This window comes from Babylonia areolata, chromosome 18 (genome assembly GCF_041734735.1).
Source record: "Babylonia areolata isolate BAREFJ2019XMU chromosome 18, ASM4173473v1, whole genome shotgun sequence".
Lineage (NCBI taxonomy): Eukaryota > Metazoa > Mollusca > Gastropoda > Neogastropoda > Buccinidae > Babylonia > Babylonia areolata.
In genome coordinates, this window is record NC_134893.1 from 44888875 (window position 1) to 44910280 (window position 21406).

The following is a 21406-nucleotide window of genomic DNA, read 5'->3' on the forward strand; positions in this document are numbered from 1 at the left end:
CTCGTGTGTGTGTGTGTGTGTGTGTGTGTGTGTGTGTGTGTGTGTGTGTGTGTGTGTGTGTGTTTCCCCGAGCTCTTCGATTCACCTTTTTTCTGTTAATTTTGTTCTGGTTTTACGCTGGGCAATGAAGACGCTTCGGGTTGATGTGAACGTACTTAAGCCTCTTATTAAGGGAGTACAATTGGCTAAATTTATATAAGATTTCTAATCGAGTTGATCTTAATCCCCACCCTCTATCCCCCAAGATAAAAGTAATTATTTTGTACTGTAAGGAAAATCATCACTATCATCGCTACAATCTCTTCGACCTCTGCTCCTACTCCCCGTTCACATCCGTTCGTTTATCTGCCTGAGTGCTCCAGCCACACAGCTACCACCACTCCCACAACGCGAAAGAGCAGCTCTGCCAGCTCCTGGTAGGATTGACTAAGTCGGAAATTCATGCGAGATGTCTGCACAACAGCTCCCAAGATCTGTCATGTCCTATGGACGTGAACTGTCTGCAATTCTGCCCTGATAATTCTGTTTATCTTGTCCTCAATAATGTGAGCCAACTCACTCTGCTTGGTGTAGTCGAATCATGGTGGTGGTTGTTGCGTGGTAGTGGTCGCAGCGCGCGTTTGCGTGTGATTTAGGCCTACCTCAGGATATGCAATAACTATACCCATTCATATTGCCGTCTACCGTGAATGAGAATTTAGAATAACGTAGTAGTCCAGAAGTGTGGTGTCATGGTAAAACTGCCAAACATAACCCTACGATGGGCAGTGTCAATGTTTATTGTTCCTCCTGTCTATAGACATTTTTAATTTCGGGATTCCATCAATACATGGCATAAACGCCCATCACATCCCTCACACAGTGTGACACACACACACACACCTGACGACAATACAGCTCGACAGGGAATACAAAAAACTGATGCACCTGTGGCGCCCTGCATGGATCGTTCCCAGCTGTCAGTCATCCGAACGTGTTCCGCGCCTCCGGAGACAGACAAAACCACACAACACCCCGACCCCCTTCCTCTCTGTCCCGTCCCGTCTCTCTCTCCTTCCCCGCGTATACGCCTAACAGTGTGAAAACAGCACACACTCTACTTCCCAAAGCGTGGTATCAACAAACAAAAAACCGGTGGCATTGCAATTCATGGTTACATATATGAGAAACAGCCGCCATGACTATCGACACGCACGCGACGAGATACACATGCGGACTACCCAAACACATGTGACCAGACACATGCACACACATTGTAACAATGACCTGTGCACATGCTGTCAAGAGTTCTTAACATACATTGATATTTTTCACATACCGGTTACTGTATGTAGTATATACTATGTATATACATACAGTATGTAAACATCAGATATGAGGTCTACGAAGAATTATTTTCGAAATAATATGAAGAAATAAATAACAATATGAATAACAAATAAATAAATAACACAGTGACAGTTTATATAAACTGTACAAACAATTATACGCATTTTCAGCAGCGAAAATAATTTGCACATCACTAAATGTGCTGCTTATTCCCACCCACACCATTAATATAATTCACAGTTCCTATGCACTATTAAAAATCAAATTGTATTCCGTCTCCCATATTCTGTTAGTATGAACTCGTGTTCGTGCATATCATCTTTAAGAAACTGTAATTTCGACTACACTTTCATATTTGCAGTATCATCTATTTGGAAGCGTATACTGTTTCCCGACTTCCTGTGAGTAGAAACCAATAGCACAATACCAACGAGAACGTGTGATGACAAACGTACAGACACACGGGAGGGGGTGGTGGTTGTGCAGAGAAGTCTGTGCACCGTTAAAAAAAAAAAGAAGTAAAAATGAAATGAAATAAAATAAAATTTTAAAAAAGGGAAGAAAGAAAGCTTCATCGCATCGTACAGCAAGGCCAGACAGGACTGCAGGGTGGCTGTGAAGGGATGAATCACTGGTCTGGCAATTCGATGCCAGTCAGCGAGACGGGCACTATCAGCAGAGGCCAACCTGCTGCCGGGGTATTTCGGGCGAGTGTTTATCTCTCTCCCCGGCGAAGCTCCCTGCTCCACGCCCCTCTTTCCTCGTTCTCTCGCCCCTTCCATGCCTCTCTTTCCCCATTCCACCCTATCTCCACGCCCCTCTTTCCTCCCTCCCTCGCCCCTTCCATGCCTCTCTTTCCTCACAGCACCCTCACTTCCACGCCCTTCCTTCCCCCCTCCTTTTTTCCCCCTCTCCATTGCTCTATGTGGGGTGAAAACTGGGTAGGTTCCACAGTTGCAGAACGAGGCAAAATCACATTTACAATCGATTCCTTTTTGATAAAAATACTTTAATGTTTAAATCCAAGCCAATAAGTAGCTGACTAATGGCAAGTCTCTCTATCAAATATATATATATATATATATATATATATATATATATATATAGAGAGAGAGAGAGAGAGAGAGAGAGAGAGAGAAAGCAGAAATGCAGGCACACATGTGATTTTACAGATCAGCAGAGACTTTATTTACCATAAGTACTGCATCCCTCTTACTTTACCATCCAGACTCTGCTAATCCTCTCATCCATCTAGCACCTGGGGTGCAAGAACACAAAGGCCATACATCATGCTGATTTCCATTCCCTCACATGAACGGATCCCATTTGGTAAGAACAAATACAAATTTGCTCTAAGATAATCTAAACTGTAACTGATATTGAACACAATGAAAGAAATCTGAAGACTTTCAATAGTTATTAAGTCTTTCAAGATAAAATCAGTGGCTATATCAAAATGTATAGTTTGTGTATGACCACTCTCTTTTACATTTTGTATTATACTTCACTGTTCTCAAGGCCTGACTAAGCGCGTTGGGTTACGCTGCTGGTCAGGCATCTGCTTGGCAGATGTGGTGTAGCGTATATGGTTTTGTCCGAACACAGTGACGCCTCCTTGAGCTACTGAAACTGAAACTGAAACTGTTTGCAGTCTATATAAACAGGCAGCCCATGTGTCACTTAAAAACTTTGTTTTATCATACAATTTATTTATGCCTGTGTGCTATATCAGTTTCAGTCTTTGGGCTGTGTCAACAAAAAATAATAAAACAATTCAGCCTGTGGAATTGCTTCTGCATATCTGTAGATAATAATATCAAAATAAAACTATGTATAAAAAGAACTGTTCAGTCTTTACCTTATTATATCAAAAGTTAGCCTATGACAGTGTGAGAAGGTCGCACTGGATTTAACGATGGAATATGGCAAACATGTACCCGACTTGGTTGTCCCACCTTACCATGATAGTGATACTAACTTGTTCCATTTCAACAGGTAATGGGTAAAGCAATTAAACTTGGCTTTAAACTGACGTTCCCTTAAAATGAGTAACATCACACACACACAAACACACACACACACACACACATGTACACACATACACAATTATGTCTATTTCAGCTGCTGTATAATCACCCAAGCCACAACCCTCACCCTCAATCAAACAATTTTCCTTTACTGGAAGTTGAGATCATTATTCTGCTTTCATAGTGACAGTGTTCAAAGATGATGATAAACAACAGAATGAGCTAATTCAGTTGCCTAAAGTGTGCTCCTAAACACAGGATGTGAAAGGAAAGGTGATGGGAACTGACTGAAAACAAGAACACAGCAAGCTGCAGTTTTAACTGCAGTTATGTGTTAAGTTCATGTTGACAGAAATTGCAAATGGAAATTCCAAGAAGTGACATTTAGTTTCCACTCTTAAGTTATGGATGCGGTCTGTGGCTGTCTCCTGTGATTATGGGCTGCAACTGCAACTCCCATGTCCACTGTCTGAGGTCTGTGAATGGGCTACTACCTGTTATTTTTAACCCATCGTTTTGGCAGCCAAACTCTGTTTTCAGGGGGTGGATTGTATTAGAGTTTTGTTTGCCTTATTCTGTGTGATGGTGTGAAAGGTTGGGGAGGGGGGGGGGGGGGGGAGAAAGAAATCTTGTATCTCTCTACAAAGTATTTCCAGCACCATAACACACATGAATCTTACAAAAACACACACAGAATCCAGATACAAGGTTAATAATTATGAAGTCTCACAAAAGCCAACAAACACACAAACAACACACAAAAATAGCTATTGTTCTGATTCTGTCCTGCTATTTCCACATCTCTGATATTTCAGTTTAAATCTGCATTCCATCCTACTGTTGCCAAAACAGCCTATGGCTGTTCTCCAGGAGTTATTTAAAAGTCACTGCTTAACAATTTCACATAGCTATATAGTTCCTTTTAATCTGAGCAATTGCACCCCAAAAGTGCTTGTCTCAAGACAAAGAATATACCAGAACTAGTTATTGGGCCAAATTAATTTTAAACTAGATCAGATTAGAAAGAAAGGTTAATTTCCAGAGCAGAGCACTTCAACAGATAGACAATACATGATAGGAGGAGGAGAGGAGAGGAGGAGGGTATTAAGAAATGAACTTACAAAGAAGACACCACCACCCACACCTCTCAACAAACAACAATCTTATCTTGACCCATGACATACATTGCTATTAATACTATATGTAATTTTTTTTTCTTTTAATTAAAAAAAAAATCAAATGTATGCCAATTGTAGCTGTCCACATCTGCTTTTTACAGCTTAAAATTTAAATTAATCAATATACTTAGTCATAACCCTGCAAGAATAAATACCAGTATGGAAACAAATTTTAACAACTGGTCTGCAAGAACATATCACTCTTGATATATACAACGATGTATTCTTTTATTAGCTCAAGCACGTGCACACATGCACACATACACATATACACACAGTTTGTAAAAGATTGACAGCAAAGAGAGAGAGTTCTCGCAAACTAACACTATACTGACAGGTAGTAGATAAGTATAGTGATGAGTGACCTTATGTGAAATGAATTCAACCATGAATATTGGTATATAATGTGTTCTCTAGTTCATAATATCCATAAATCAAAAAGTAAATCAAGGTTAGTTGTTTTTTTTTCCTAAAAACAAATGAGTCCTAAGTTACTAATAAATATGGAACAAAAGGTTTTCTATGCATGGAGCAGTTCCATGTTTTCTACATCTCAAATAATTTTAGTCCTATGAAATACTATGTTTACACTTAATTAGTGATGATAAAAAATTATATATATATATTTTTTAAATCGACTTGATTCACTTATGCATGTGTATATATACATCAATGAGATAACAAAACAAAAGTCTGGCAAACAACCGGCCATAATTTCGCATCTCATCTATTCATATCCATGAATTTTATATGTCTTAACCCTTTCACCGCCAGTCAATTTAGAGTGCAAAATTCCCTTGTGCTATAAACACAGAAAATATGGTGTATAAGAACAGCTGGGGATTCCCCCTGTGATATGTAGAAGATATGGCCTATCTTACCACCGAACATAAAGAGCAGTCGGTTAATGGATACCAGACCCATGATCTGGTCACCCTTCAGTGACATGGGTCCTCCACCTAGCTGCTGCATAAATGTGAGTTTGGCAGTGAAAGGGTTAATAGATTTTTCATCATTATGTATCATGTTTGCTATGCATGTATCACAAAAGAACCCTGATAGAATTCTGGGAAGCAAAATTTTGAAGTTCAATTATCTCAGTAAGTAATGTTTAATGTAAACCAAAATATTATAACTTTGGTTCAGAAACAAGTATAAATCAAATGATTAATATTTAATAATATCTGCCATGATCACCTAACATTACTGTGATGCTTAAATAATAACTGGAACATAGAAATATTTCACAAACATGGGTGATGGCAGTTGGTACAAGAAGAAAAATCATGATCCTTCTCAATTGGACTGACCACGACCTCTGTAAATGTTTTAATCCAACTGAAAAGCAAACTTTCAACTTACTCATTCATAAACAATAGATGCACTGGACGAACACAAAAACAAACAGCATTCCTCCAAAGTAACAAAAATGGGATGAACCTCCCAAAAGGCGTAACACTGATGATAATAATACCGACCATTCTTATCAAGGGCCTGCCAGGTGGCGCCATTCTCACTGGCGTCCACATCAAACACGATGATTATAGTCCTTTTCTAACAACACTGACTGACAGTTCAACATTCGGGGCCTTCCATCCAGCGCAAACAAGAAGCACACAACTTGTCCGACAACACAAGTTTCTTCTTGACCAGTTCGTAGTGTTAAAGCCTCCGCCCTCTGGGCCCAGCCTCTGGGCAACTGTCCGCCATCACCGCCACTCGATGTTTGGCACGCATCATGACCACTGTACAATGGAAGCCAATTAGTACAGACCCCAAGTGTTCGAGCCACATGTTGCGCACTGGGGGAAAAAGAAAAAAAAAGAAAAAAGCCAGTATCTCTCCGTGGTGTGTGCGTGCGTGCGTGCGAGTGTCGCAGTGAGAGAGGAAGGGACAGAGACCAAAATGCTTCCCGGCCCTGAGAGCAATTTAGTACAATTGATGGCTGGGGAAACAGCGACTGAGCGTGCTTGCAGCATCCACGCTGGCCCCGAACTAACCTGTGTAAGTGACATAAAAATGGGCAGAAGCAAACACGGGCAAACAACACGCTCTACAACAGTCAAACAAACACCACGAGTATCCCTACCAGAGGCTTGGCAGCTATGGGTGCGGGCCACATCATCCCGTCCAGTCTGAAACTTTGTGTAGTGGACAATCAACCGTCTGAAGTTGGCACCAAAACTTTTTTTTTCCACGTAGACAGGTTACAAAATGGCCGAATCAAATCGTGTTAGCAGTTGTAAGTATCACTATGCTACTAGGTGCAAGAGCATGAGAGGCACAAGGTCTGAGAGACGAATTCTGGAATCTGGTTGGCTTACAGGGATGGGGAGCGCCGAGGGGGGCAGCTCGCGGGATTCTGGTTGGCGGATGCCAAGTTTGGGTGAGCCTTCAAGCCCCTGTTCTGTATATTCTTTGAAACCCGAGAAGGGCGCTGCCACAGTTTCCAGCACGCCATTTTCCTCTCAGCATGGAACGTCTGCCTGGCAAGCAGCTTTCTTGATCATTAATAGGAGGACTTTCATTTGACGGAAATAAGTGCGGTTATACACCGCCCGTTACGCAGGCCGTTACCACACAGGCCCCTATTTTACGCAACGACGGTGGCACATACTTTACAACAAGTGAACAAAGGCTTCGGAGTGGCAGTGACGTCGGGCTCTGCTGGGAAATTTTGTCGGCAGTTGTTATCATACGACCAACAGAGTACAAAAAGACTGGATGAATTTTGATGAAGGAATGATAAGTCCATTTTTGTTTCCGTATTGGAAGGAACAGAACTGTAACCGTCTTGTTTCTGGTAATGCTCTTTGCGGAGACTGACATGTCGCGGCCTCCGTTCGGGATGAGGTGAGAGGGCCCGCAAGAAAGAAGAATCGGGTGAATCAAAAGATGAATGCCTTCCGCAGCCCACAGTAATAATAAAGCTGTTTGAATCCCAAAGAAACGGGCCGACCTGCTCTTTGCTACGACTGACATTCTCAGACTGATCACTGAAAAAAAGATTTCGAGAGTTTCTTTTATTGTGTCAGTGTTCAAAGTTTGTGAACCTTTTACTGTGACTGTCGAATGGGGGGTGGGGGAGGGGAGAATCGACAAAGTCAAAGATCCACCAAAGCAAAGCGCACACCTTTCCATTCCAATCCCTCTTGGTTGGTGGGGACAATGCAAGGGAAGTAACTCTTCAATTCCTCACAGAAGTAAATTGCTTCGCAGAGTTCACCAGCTTTCTGTTTGTCATTCTTTGTTCTTTGTTCACTGTGTTGCTCATAAGGTTTCGTCGATAAGGTTTTGTAAGTTATCACTAAAGTTTCACAGCATCTCAATTAAAATAAAAAATCAGACATAAAAAACACGAACATTTTCATGACGCACTGATACGCTTCTTGACGAATTTCAAATATTATTTCTGCCCGGCACCAATACTCAAGTCAAAAAAACTTGGAAAGCATGTGCACTGATTTGTTTGCTTGTGTGTGTGTGTGTGTGTGTGTGTGTGTGTGTGTGGTTTTCCAGTTGTTAGAATTACTGATTATTAGTTACTTCTGAAGCAAGTTGAAGCTAATTCACACATACTTGATATTAAGTGTATTTAACAATAAATATAGCAACTTTTTTAAAATTTTAAACGCTTGTAGAACTTAACAGCCAGTATTGTTATGAACACACACACGCGCGCGCGCGCACGTTTTCGTCCGAGTCGATCCCCTGTTTTGCCGTACCTGGTATGTCATGGTGGAGATTTTCCCAACTCCGTCGCCGGGCCCAGATGTGCAGACTTCAGTGCTAGTGCCTAAACCTCAGTGGCGTGTGTATACGTTTGCAGAAGGTAAAAAAACGCACGTTTAAGATCCTGGACTCCGTGTTCGCGTTCGGTGCATTATCAGTGGAAACAAGTACATACCCAGCACACACACCTTCGAAAATGGAGTCATGGCTGTTCGAGTCTACTATACATTGATGGCGGGAAGGGAAAAAAAATGAAAGGATACAGTAACATGGAAAAAAATAGGGGGTGGTGGTGGTGGGGGGGGGGAGTTACTTGTATGTGTGAGTGTATGTGCGTGCGTGATTGTAACCTGACCGTGAACGACTCCGACAGGAAATGAATGATGAGCGCCGCGCCCAAAAGCACCGCTCAACCCACTCAGTGGTAATCGCCGGGCACCGTATAGAGCTTGGTGAATGAAGATAGGATGTGCGCTATATAAGTATCCTCATCGTATCATATATCAAGACAGATACACTGACAGAGCCTGGGATAGATCGAGATATGATGGTACTTAAGCCTTCAAGTTATTTTTATTATTTATTATTGTTATTCGATGTTTATGTTTTACAGAAACCTTAAGCTTCTCAAGGCAACTCTGTGGCGGTGTCGTACTGATGAAATCAGTCTCGGGAGCACACCGGACTTAAACCTTGAAACTGAAAACTGACTTTGAACTGCGCCGCCGTGATTGAGTGTCGCCGACGGCAGCGGAGATCCCGTCTTTCAAATGACTGACAAGGAGTGGACAAAGATGGGTGGGAGGAAAGGGAGAGACGGGTGGGATGGGGCAGAGAAGGGGGGAGGTAATACTAACGGGTGGAATGGGGTAGAGAAGGGTCGGCCGGGGGACGGGATAATACTAAGATTTTTAACTAAACAGTTTACCGAGCACTTCCAACTATTCAGAAAGCACCCGAGACAGTTCTGAGCATTTCAGTGCTCCATCAAATTTCATTTCATGCTCCATCAACTTTTCCCGCGACACCCGCAGAACGGAAAAAGCCTGCTTATCACACGTTGTCAAATCAGCCTGACAGAAAGAGGCTGAGATAACCAAGAAGGTCTGCGGGGTTCAGTTATCACGCGTTGCGAAATCAACGGGCTGAGCCTCTTCGGGGAGAGGATAAACCGGCTCATGTAGTCAAGGAGCTGTGTGGTTATCATGCATTTCAAATCTTGTGAGCTTTAACAGAGACAAGAGCGGATAGACAAGATACACGGGGTAACATGAGTTTCAAACCCCGAGCCAGTACAGAGAGACAGTGAGAGCTTCAAAGGCACAGTGTTTACCATGCTTTCAAACTTTCAAATCAGCCATAAACACGCGCGCGCGCGCACGTGACACACACACACACACACACACACACACACACACACTGGTGGATATTCATTGAACTCGGAGAGAGACAGTACTGGTGATTACGTGTTTTCAAAACAGCCTCTATTCAGTAGAAACTTAAGAGAAGAGGGTGGGGGAAAAACAAAAACAAAAACAAAAAAACTTGAACGGAGAGCATCTAAAGTTTGAAACACTCGTAATAAAAATTGACAGATTACAATTAATTGTGTTCGATCAACTGTAAAAGTACCTCCGCAAAATGATAAAATGGTTCTGAGGCTAAACACCATTTCGTTCCACGGCGGCTACGCCCCCCCCCTCCACTCACCTCCCCGTCCCACAACTTCTGTCACTGGTTTCTTTGTGGCCATTGACTTAAAAAAAAAAAGTTATTAAAAAAAGAGTAAAAATAAAAGTCTTCAGTTGTGAACTTCAAACTGGACCTTTAAAAAATTTTTTTTTTTTAATCGTTGTTCGGGCGTTGACCATGCAAAAGCAAACATGCGGTCTAGCAAAATGAAAATAAAATGTGCCAGATTGCGGTGGGAACTGTTTGGATAGCAATGTTGGACTGAAGTCAGTTGTCCACTGGCACCAAATATTGTTTCAGTCCCCGGCCAGCCAACCGACCACCAAGGTCTTCTCAGAGATTTCAGTAGATCAATACTAAAAACCGGACAACTAGACAACAAAGTGAATAAAACGCGTCAGTAGGTCAACGTTATTCCACACAAACACACACACAACACAAGCAAGCCCTTTGATACAGATCACATCGAGAATCAGCCGACTGAGAATAACTCAGGAAGGGAACTCAGGGGAAGACTGACAGGTGAAGAAAGTAGGAAAGGGATGGCGATACAGTCCCCAAAACTAAAAGCAGCCAAGAACATATGTGAACACAGAGAATGTAAATATACAGCTAACCGGTTGATATTGTGATCATAGACCTCAGCGTACCGTGCGTATATTCAATCATCCAAAGTTATGAGTGGCCGGGTCTGGTGGGGAAACCTGTTAATCAGAACTGCTGAATGACATCCCATATTTCTGAAAAGTGGCCGCCTTGTCAGTCAGTTATGATCGATATGACATTCGAGTTCACTGACCAACTCAGCCCTTTTAATAAAGGCGGGAACCATCGGCAGGGAAGCATCAACTTCCATCACTGAGCATGTACAGCCCTGCCAACGGAGTGCCACGTTCTATATGCAACCCATTTTTGACTCACTTGTGTAAACAAAGTGAGTCTATGTTTTAACACGGTGTTCGGTTGTCTGTGTGTGTGTGTGTGTGTGTGTGTGTCCCCGTGGTAAACTTTAACATTTTCTCTGCAAATACTTCAAGTTGTCAGTTGACACCAAATTAGGCATACAAATAAAAAACAGTTATTTCCTGCCATCTTGTTTAAAACGATATTGCACCTCTGGGATGGGCACAAAAAAACAAAAGAAAAAAAAAGAAGCCTAATTATATGCAAACTGCATTTACTGTTATATTTATATTTTTTGTATTCTCTAAACTTGGCACACTGATCTGATATTCTGACCCAACAACAAGAGCAGTCATTATTATCATTTTTTGTTCAAACAGGAACTTCTTTTGCTAAGCATGGAAGTTTTATTTATTTTGCAAACGTTTTGGTGCAGATAGTAAAAAAAGGGAAATTACTCTGTAATTAAGGCTAGGGGACTTAATTTGCTTTAACTGATCTTTCTCATCTTAAACATTACATTTTGAAATTATACTCAATACATAAAAAGCTTGGATTTAAAAAAAAAAAGTGTTATCACAAGTGAGTCTTGAAGGCCTTGCCTCTCTTGTTTCTTCTTTTTTTAAACTTGGGGAAAACTGGTCTCTGGTGATAGACGGTTGTTTGCAATTTGCCAAGAACATCATGAGACCAGACTATCAGGCATTTTGTTATTTCTTCTGTTGTTATTCTGTTTCACACAAGAGAAAGAGACTGTCAGCCCGGGGTAACAAAGCAACTGCGGACTGCCAGTTTTGAGACAAAGCCGGCAAGAGAGAGAGAGAACGCAAGAATGCAAGAACGCAAGAATTTTAATGCAAGGTCACCGACCTGTATACATTTTGGGTGCGCGTGTTGCACACACATCTTAACTAAAATAAAATAAAAAGAACGAAAACAATCCACTTAATACACAGTCAGCTTACTGACAACAAGTAAACTAAATGAAAAGCACAAGGCTGATACTTCTGTTTAGGGCTGAAAGTGCTCTTCAAGAGAGAGAGAGAGAGAGAGAGAGAAACCGAGTTTACTGTCCATTCTCTTTCGTGTCCACAACTAAAGATACTTTTACATGCCGGCCGATCATGTAGAGGTAGTATGTTAACCTTACTTACAAAGATACGTTGGTTGGCGACATTCCAAACGATCCAGAGGAAAATTAAAAGCAACAACTTCAGCAGACCGCACGAGAGGTGAAAAAAGATTTGCTGGAGTGGAAAGAGATACTGGAAGTGATTGGCGACTGCTATTGCCCTCTGGCTGTTTTCAAACTGGGCTAGGCCCAGTTCAGCTGTACGACAGACTACATTGGCATTACTCTGTCTGTCTGTCTCTCTTTTAAGCAAACAATCAGTGGACAAAAGCATACAGGTTTGAAATGACTGGTGTTCAAGTTGAACAATGACAGGATTTGTGTTTTGTTTAGTTTTTTCCCTTCAAATTCTAACCATTAACACTGCACATCAAACCGTCATTATTCAAACAATCAACACATATTTATTTGGATGGATTAAACAGTGGTGTTTAACGGATATGTGTCACAGTTTGCCTGTGTACATGTCTGGCCGGCTTTCGAGAAATATTGAGTGTATTGTGGATTTAAGTTCTTAAAAGCATTATACATTTATGGGAACTGATGTTGTCAGTAAACAAACAGCTTTTTAATTTTATGGATAACAGGATATCCATTGTAAAATGCATTCTTTAAATTCTCGTTGTGAACAGTATTCTGTTGGTTTCAGTTAAAAACAGCGATATTCTAAAGATTTCGATTAGCAAACAACAACAACAAAAATCAATAATGTAAAACAGCACTGCAGCAGAATGGTCAGCTGGTTTAATCTATCCATCTCGCAAGTGTCATTAGGGCTGAAAATGGAAGCGTTCTGGAAAACACACAGGTGCATGTACAGAAAAGGCACATATAAAGGTAGAACAAAAAGAAATTATTCAAGAAAGAGCAGTAAAGAAATGGTGAAATTTCAAGTGCAGTATTTCCTGAAAGTGGAGGGACCTTTAATTCTTTTTTATTTTTTTTTTATATCTTCTTTTTCTTTGAAATACTGTAGTGTCAGCAAAGTTCTTTACATTTCAGTATCATATCGACTGAAAAGCAAGTATCATATCGACTGAAAAGCAAACACCCTTTTTAACACTCACGACACATTATATCCCAAATCAAATTACACGGATAGTATTCATGACTGAAGTGCATGCAGCAGCCCCACACTCTGGGAAATGTACTGATCACTCACATGGACATGAGTGCATGTGCAAACTGACAGCAGCACAATCATGACAAACTGCAGCCTGGAAGATCTGAAGTCTTAACAAGGTAAATACACCAAGAAAAACAGAGCATGGCTATCTAGCACCATCAATCACCTCACCGGAAAAACACATGCAGAGAGGAAGCAGACAGAGATCCAAACAAAGGAGAAAGCCCATTACCAGTCGAACAGAACAAATATTGTCATCACCTCAAAACCTACATGACTTGAACTTGACCTGCAAGGGGGAGCAGACTGGATCTTCCCAGTGCAGCCAATTGAAATGGTTGTTCAGTGAACTCAGCATACAAGCTTTCTGGGCCTAAAAACAATTTGTCCACAAGGAAAATACATGTGTGCATGCATAAGCGTGTGTGTAATACTATCAGTACATGTGTGGTTTGCATGTATGAGGTTTGTGTGTGTGTATGCATGTGTGTGTGCACTCACCTTCACTGATGTGTATGTACTTGCTTGTGTGTAAAAGCCTTCCACTGAATATGTTGTGCATGTGTGTGGGGATGTGAGGGTGGGGTTAAGGGATGGCAAAGTGCATTTTATATCATGCTTATTCAGTAACCTAAGGTAAAGTACAATTTAAAAATATAACTTCCTTGGTGGACTTACGTTGTGTCCGGGTGATGTTGATACATGTGTGTGTGTGTGTGTGTGTGTGTGTGTGTGTGTGTGTGACTGTGTGCATGCGAGTGTGTGTGTATGTGTGTGTGTGTGTGTGTGTCATTGTGTGCATGTGTGTGTGTGTGTGTGTGTGTGTGTGTGTGTGTGTGTGTGTGTGTGTGTGTGTGTGTGTGACTGTCTGTGTGTGTGTTTCTGTGGTGTGTGTGTATGTGAGAAAGAAAGAGTGAGAGAGAGAACTATGTATGCATGTAAATTTGGTTAAATCAAGATACTTGGTTCATGTCAAAAATAAGTGTGAATGAATAACATTGCTTGTGCACTGATTAAAACCATTCAATTCCACTGTTTGTTTCAACCATTCAGCTCTGCTGCTTGTTTCGATTTGTATTTCATGTATTTAGTTGTTATCTGAAATATACAATACTTAAGTATTTGTATATCAAATTCTTCACAAGAAGCTGTAAGTGACTGATTCAACATTCTGAATGGACAGTTCAATTCTACCCAGTTCCTCTTTTGTTGTTTCTGGTGTTTTCCAATCACTGTAGTGTAGTGTAACGTTTCAGTTTACACACTGTCATACTTCAGTTCCATTTACTTGAAAACTAATAACACAGGCAGCCGAAAGTCTTCTCCCACCACTGTACATTTAAACAGGTCTGCTATTATGCTGTTGAGTTCAACATATTTTCCAGCTTATCACATGCAATGGAAAAGCTTGCCTACCATAGTTTTGTTTCAGTGGTTATAAATCCACTTTTATGACCAGATTTGTTGTATTCACAACAGATTTGGTAACATTACAATTTATACACTCACTGACAGGTCCAGTTTCAAACACATTTTTACACTCCCATATTCACTGTTCAGCCTTACGCTTTCCCCATCTTCAATACTATTATTCGCTTTCAGTTGTGCTGCCGAGGGTTTTCCCCTTTCTCTGCATTTCTAAAGCAAAAAGGTAATATAATTTCCCACTGCTTTGCAAGTCAAGTGGCTGAGGTTCTATAAAATGTGTTTTGTATCAAAAGCTTAGTTTTGTGCAGAGCATATGTATTCAAAGTGTTGATCAAGTCACGCATCATGCTTTTCCAAACAACACAAAGACCACCTTTTATACAATCCAAGCTGCACCCATTAACACCAGCACAAAGGGAGCCTTTCATGCGATCAACAAATATGCTGGCTTAAAAAAAAAAAGAAGAAAAGTGTTTCAAGTACTGCAGCTAACTTACAAAGTATGTCATGAACTTCCGAAGGCTATACAAATTTTCAAGACAAATAGCAGCAATGCCTTCAACTGTTTGGAGAAGGTAACCAGACTTGAGGATGATGTATAACAGTTCTGGGCAAATGTGTGTCACCTATTTTATTCTGTCAGTACACACACACACACACACACACACACTAAAAGCACCTCTCCTAAAGATGCAGACAGTGGATGTGACTTTGAATTTTATATAGTCAGGTTTATGACACACACACACACACACACACAGAAGAAAATAGGGAAATGGAAAGAGACAGACAGACATGAGGTGGGGAGAGAGAAAGGGAGTGGAAGGTGTGGGGACTTGAAAGAATGAATGTCAACCGAAAAAAAACATGAAGAAAGGGAGAAAAAAATGACAGAAAAGGAGCAATGCGGTAAGGAAGAAAGGAAAGAATGCGAAAAGAAACAAACAAAACAAGTGATACACCACCTATCAAACAGACTCTTCACCACATTGTACTCACTGGTGTATAGACGGGTGCTGCAGTTAATAGCATCGTGATCTGCTAGCCAAGCCCCTGTGTGACAACTTTCATTCCTTGGCATCCAATGTCACTCGGTTTAAGCACAGGGGTGCTTGTCTGTCACTGTCCCTTCTGCAGTCACAGTCAGCTTTTCAGTTTCTTTTTTCCCAACACTCAAGATATTTTTCAGTAAATGTCCAAGTGTCAGTACAAAGCAGAATGGACCAGACTTGGATACTGGTGAAGAAAGGAATGCAGTTTTAAATGGGTCCCCAAGCCCGTGCAGAACATAAAAAAAAACCCTACCCAAAAGAACAAATGACCAGCTGTGGTGTGCAAAGAAGACCTGTCCAGATCTGAGGATTAGAGGAAGCTGACAGTCACACTATGACTGACTGACTGACTGGGTCCTGTCTGCTTCGCTCTACTCTCACTGTTACAAAGTTCTCCCAGTGATCAACTTTTACTCGATTCAGTTGCGCGGGTAAACAGGCAGGTTAAAAAAAACCCAAACAAAACACCAAAAAACCCTTTCCTCACACAGAAATTGTAAACACTTTCTCTCCTAGCTGCTTCACTGGCTCTTCCTGTACGAGTTTCTCTCGCCCTCGGTCCTTTGCTTGCCTGTCAGTCTCACCTGTTGTGTGTCACAGCAGCTACTACTACACACGGCTTTCTCTACTCTTCCCTCTCTCTCCTCACTTTTCCAGCCACCACACAACAGCGTGGGGAGTGTGGGCGCGAGACAGGTGTTGTTTAGTGTCCTTGGGGTCAGCGGCGATAAGATGTGTCGTTGCGGGCTCCACACAACTGAACAGCCTGTGTGGAGGTTTTCATCCTTTTCCACCTGTCATCGTACCCCTCTCCAAATCGTTTATTTCGTGGCTGTCTGCCGGCAGTTCATTATTCAAGGACAGGTTCGCTACCACTGTTTGATCATGTTCATAACATCGGACGGCAAACGTGCCTAAAATGTCTACAAAGTGAACTACTGATCAAGGTCAAGGCTTTAAAAAACAGAAGTTGCACATTTCGATCAAATGAAATTAATATCTTTATAAACTGAAACCGAGTCACAGGAGTAACATCACGAAGGATGTTAATCAGTGGGATCAGCTGTTGGTGTAAACTAGCGAGTACGGTCCAAGAAATCCCAACCAAAACTCGGAAAGGTATTTTAACCATAAGCTTCTGGGGTTCGTACTGTTGCATCAAGCTGGACAACACACTTAAAACTGAACAGGCAACACCATAATTATTTAGCAGGGCTCAAATCATGGAAATCAAAATGCGAAGTCACACGAAATCTGCTAAAGCATGAAGACATTATTTCTTCTTTTCTTTTTAAACAATAAACTACGAGGCATGTGGTGAAGCTAGTCTGGTAATGAATAAGTCAACGTTTAACCGCCAGAGAAATTCGTGTGCTACCCTCTTCAGCAGCTGAAGAAAATCTGAGCTGTCAAAGCTATGCCCGCGCACGCATAAACTTGATCCCCACCTACCCCCCTCAGTACCGCTAGTATCTGGGGAAAAATGAAAGAAAAAGAGAGAGAGAAAAAAAGAAACAAAAAGAAGAAAGAAGTGTCAGACACAAGGTAGCGGGTGTACCATTGGCATGTATGTGGAACTCCCTGACACAATCCTCTTTGTGAGCTGTTTACAACAGACACACAATGGGGACCGTTCGGCTCTGTCTTCTCAGCCTTTTATTGCCTCTTCAATGGATAGGGTCGCTGCTTTTCCAGACAATAGCACAGCTCTGGGCTGTGGGGCAGTGAAGGTGCCACTGTGGCCTATAGACAGCACACCACATGATTTACAATATGTTGTATATGTCTGATATGAGATCGACTAACACAAGGTAGATTGCTGCCCAGAGAGTACACTGCACAAATGCCTTTGTGTACATCGTGCTCTCTCCCTCTGTGTGTGTGTGTGTGTGTGTTTGCGTGCATGTGATGAATTTCTGTGTTTGTGCCATATGTGCACATGCACACACATGAGCATATACTTACTCCATGTGCAAGTGAAAAAAAAAGTCAGTGAGATTGTAACTGGCCTGTTTTCTTTTTCTCTCTCCTTCTCTACAGATGCATATGTGCATGCGTGCACAGTACATGTGGTGTGGAGTGGTATGCAACTCAAAGTATGAACTGACGGATGATGGAAATAGTTTAAACAAGTAAATCAAGCACAGGCCAACACGATCTTGAAACCCTTCAACAACAGGAAAAAACAGCAACCCAGACACCAACACTCATGAGGAAAACCAAGTTGCAAAGACCCAAGCAACCCAATCAGTTAGTCAATGGATCACTTTGCCCTGTCTATATCCTTATTAATCCATCACACCATTTTCAAGAAGACCCAACTGTGGACATGTTCCGTGTTTGTGTTATCTGAGTAAACAAGAAAGTTCACCCAATGACCTTTGCCTTCTTTCTATTTCACCTTAACAGGGTCCAATGGAGAGACAGCAGATGTATGTTTAAACAGCAGCCACTGTCTAACTCATGTCACACCCAAAATCAACATCTATTGATAGTTTCCTAAAAAAATAGGAAAATGTGTGAGGGAAGGGGCGGTGGTCAGTGGTGAGGAAATAAATGTCCTTTGATCTATTCATTTGCTGTCTTGTGTGTGTGTGTGTGTGTGTGTGTGTGTGTGTGTGTGTTTCCTCTGCGCGCACACGTGTGTGTGTGTGTGTGTGTGTGTGTGTGTGTGTGTGTGTGTTTGAGTGTATGTTTCTCTCTCTCTCTCTCTCTCTCTCTCTCTCTGTGTGTGTGTGTGTGTGTGTGTGTGTATGTGTGTGTGTGTGTCTGTATGCATGTGTTTAATAAAGAATTCACTGGCAGATATGCATGTCAAATCTTAAATGAATTGTCTAAGAAAACAATCAGGAAACACTATGACCATCTCACCTTGAAGACATTGCAGTGACTCATAACTCACTTCTGACTCACCTCTCCTCCAACCCCAGCTTTCTCTGTCTCTATGTCTCTAGTCTTTGCACACATGCACAGAAACAAACACACACACACACACACACACACTGACACAAACACATGTCACAACAAATGAGGCTGTGTGTCAAATGGACAGCATTTTGAAATTAAGTGATAAGTACTGAGGCTTTCTTTTTTAAAATATCATTTGTCCACAACTTTGTGGATCCGTGATATTTACAATTTACTCCTTTGGACTTGTAAAATAATAAAAAATAAATAGTGCCATACACAATTTCTGCATGACCACAAAGACCAGACTCCCGGCCATGACTTTTCCTAACCTCAATATTTCAATCACTAATTCATATACACTACTTCTGATTCACCGCTCTTAGTATGCAGTGGGGCTCGTGGACTAGTAATGCAGCACAGCTGCCCTCTTGATTAAATCATTCACAGGCGCTCTGCAGCAACCAGTCTAACACAACAGGCACTTGATCACAATATTATCTATTTCATTAGAATACAAATTTTATACCTAGTAGTAGACTTGCACTAATAAATTAGTCATTGCAAGGGAGTAAATGATCAACAACAAATAAAACTGAAGTAATCCTCTGCAAGAAAAAAAAAATCCACATAGACAATTGTCCATTTTTGTGCTACATCTTTGCATATAGTCTACAGATCTACGGCCAACACTCATGAATATCCTTTTGGGATGTTGCAGACTGTCACTTGTGAATTCAAGTTATATCCCTATGAGGGCTGCTGTTGTCAATATCTAACTGCTCTTCTGAGGTGATGAAATACTTCTATCTTCTGAATGTGGATTCGAAACTGATAAAAACGTTTCCATCATCTGAGGCTGGAAGGATCCGAGATTGATTAAGGTAGCAACAAGAATAAAGGCCTGTTGAGTGAATGTTTCCAGTTGCCGTTTTTTGTTTTGTTTTGTTTTGTTTTTCTTTTCCTCCACCGTAAGTTCGAACGTGAAAGCCGTGGTGTTTGGAAGCTCAGCTGGTGGTCTTCAACTTAACTTCCATGCCTGAATAACATGTTAACTGGGTAACATGGCAAGGCTTTCGGAAAGTCAGCCTCCACTTATCCACTGAGTCGCCTTTCGCACTCAAGCCGCGTGCTGTTCCTAAGTCGACAGGAAAAGTCCAAATGTGGTCACGTTTCATTGCGTTTGTCGTCTGCTAATCGCCCTGATTGACACTGTAACCGGCCGTGCAGCAGGCGGCACACTACATACAACTGGCGATTAAGTCATGCCATGCCAGCCTACTGTAGTCTAGGCCATAACGTGACATTTAACGAAATATTAACAGATCTGGTCAACTTGAAAATGCGACGGTTAAACGCAGATTTCTTTACAAAATGCCAAACAGGACTGAACAAAAAAAAAAATGCTATGCCGCGTTTTATGCCCGAATTTACTCTGTACGCTATCCGACAAAAGGACATTTGGAAAGACAAAATTAGGATTACTTTAAACAGAACACCTTTGCCCACAAATGTAATTTTTGGCTTTTACGTCAAGACTTCATTGCAGATCTATATCTGCACTCATACAACATACAAGGCTTCAGCCTTGGGTCATTTCTTCAGTATGTTGAACTCAGCGATACATCTTGTGATTTAGTTTTTCTTTTAAATCGATTTTTATAATTATAAAACGTGTTATTCCCCCGAGTTGGAGGGAGTTTGGATATTTTGCCACACTCAGCTAATAACATTAACAACACCTCGTTTCGGAAGATTTTTTTCTTTCACAAAAAAAATGAGAGGAAAGAAATAACAAAAAGAAAATTAAAAAAAAAGGAAGAGAGGAATGGGAACGAAAAATAGGAGGAAAGAAAGAAAACAAACTCTTACCTCTCCGTTAGTTCTGTTCTCTTTGTTCTCGTCGGGGCTGGCAACTCTCTTTCCATTCATTTGTATCTGAGTCTGTGTTGTTACCAAGCTATCCTTTTTCAACGGGAAATCCCTTTTTCCATCGCAGCTGTACATTTTATACACTTTATCATGTATTTTGATGAATGGCTTGTGTCCAACAACCTGTGTCATTGTTTCCGCCATGTTGCCAAAATCAATCACGTTTTAGAAAAGAAAAAAAAGGCCGTTGGAAGGCTGGCTCCTAGGAGAACGAGCAGCTATGTCCCACTCTCACTCACAACACCTAACCAACACCATTGAACTCGCCATACAACTGTGGAGTTTATGAGCCGTTAGTACGGGCGTCCGTTTCCTTACAACTGCGCCCCACTCCTCTTGCTACGTTGGGTTTAATTTGTCACTTGAAGTTTCTACTTGTCAGCACTGTTCTATTCACGTCGCCGCACACACTTTTTTGTCACTGTCAAGTGACGAAGAACAACAAAAAACAATGCCCGGATGTTGGTGGTGAAAACGAAAATGACAGACGACAGCCAGACGACGCCAGCAGTTCTAGTCCTTGGAGTTCTCCACCTGCGCACCGCTCCCTTCTCATTGGCCCGTACTCGCTGATCGATTCACAATGACTGAGCCGACCCCTTCAGTGTGCATTACAGCCGCTTACGCCAGACGATTCTTTCAGAGGGCCGGTCTCAGAAACCCCCATCACAAACAGCAGCCGCATGACACACACACACACACACACACACCGCTCGCACGCCAGGCGAGATCTGCCAATGGGGGTGATTCAGTGACTGATCAGCGCTTGTCACCACAAATTAATGTGCTTCAGGCGATTTCAAAGGCATTTCGTGTTTCACTTTTACTCTTTCCTTTTTTCAAGTATTTATTCGAGACACAGGACTGCTGGATTCACTGAACCGCTCAGCAAACTCAATACCCCACTTAAGATAAAATATATTACTGTTGATGTCACTCACCCTCTTCTCGTCTGCATTGAAAAAGGA

General features: G+C 41.5%; 1 protein-coding gene across 11 annotated transcripts in view; it reads right to left on the bottom strand.

Annotated features, from left to right (window-relative positions):
* LOC143292822 (RNA binding protein fox-1 homolog 2-like) overlaps positions 1–20914 on the bottom strand; it is a 48207-nt gene extending 27293 nt beyond the window's left edge. For 3 of the 11 annotated variants that reach the window (XM_076603425.1, XM_076603421.1, XM_076603420.1), the window contains exon 1: positions 20379–20914. In XM_076603425.1, the coding sequence (XP_076459540.1) occupies positions 20379–20582 (204 nt within the window). In that variant the 5' untranslated portion in view covers positions 20583–20914. Of the gene's footprint in view, positions 1–6012; positions 6435–6623; positions 6860–15546; positions 16195–20378 lie in introns of those variants that run through there. The other 8 variants (XM_076603424.1, XM_076603423.1, XM_076603422.1 and 5 more) reach the window with 6 other exon arrangements.
* Positions 20915–21406: the final 492 nt, after the last annotated feature.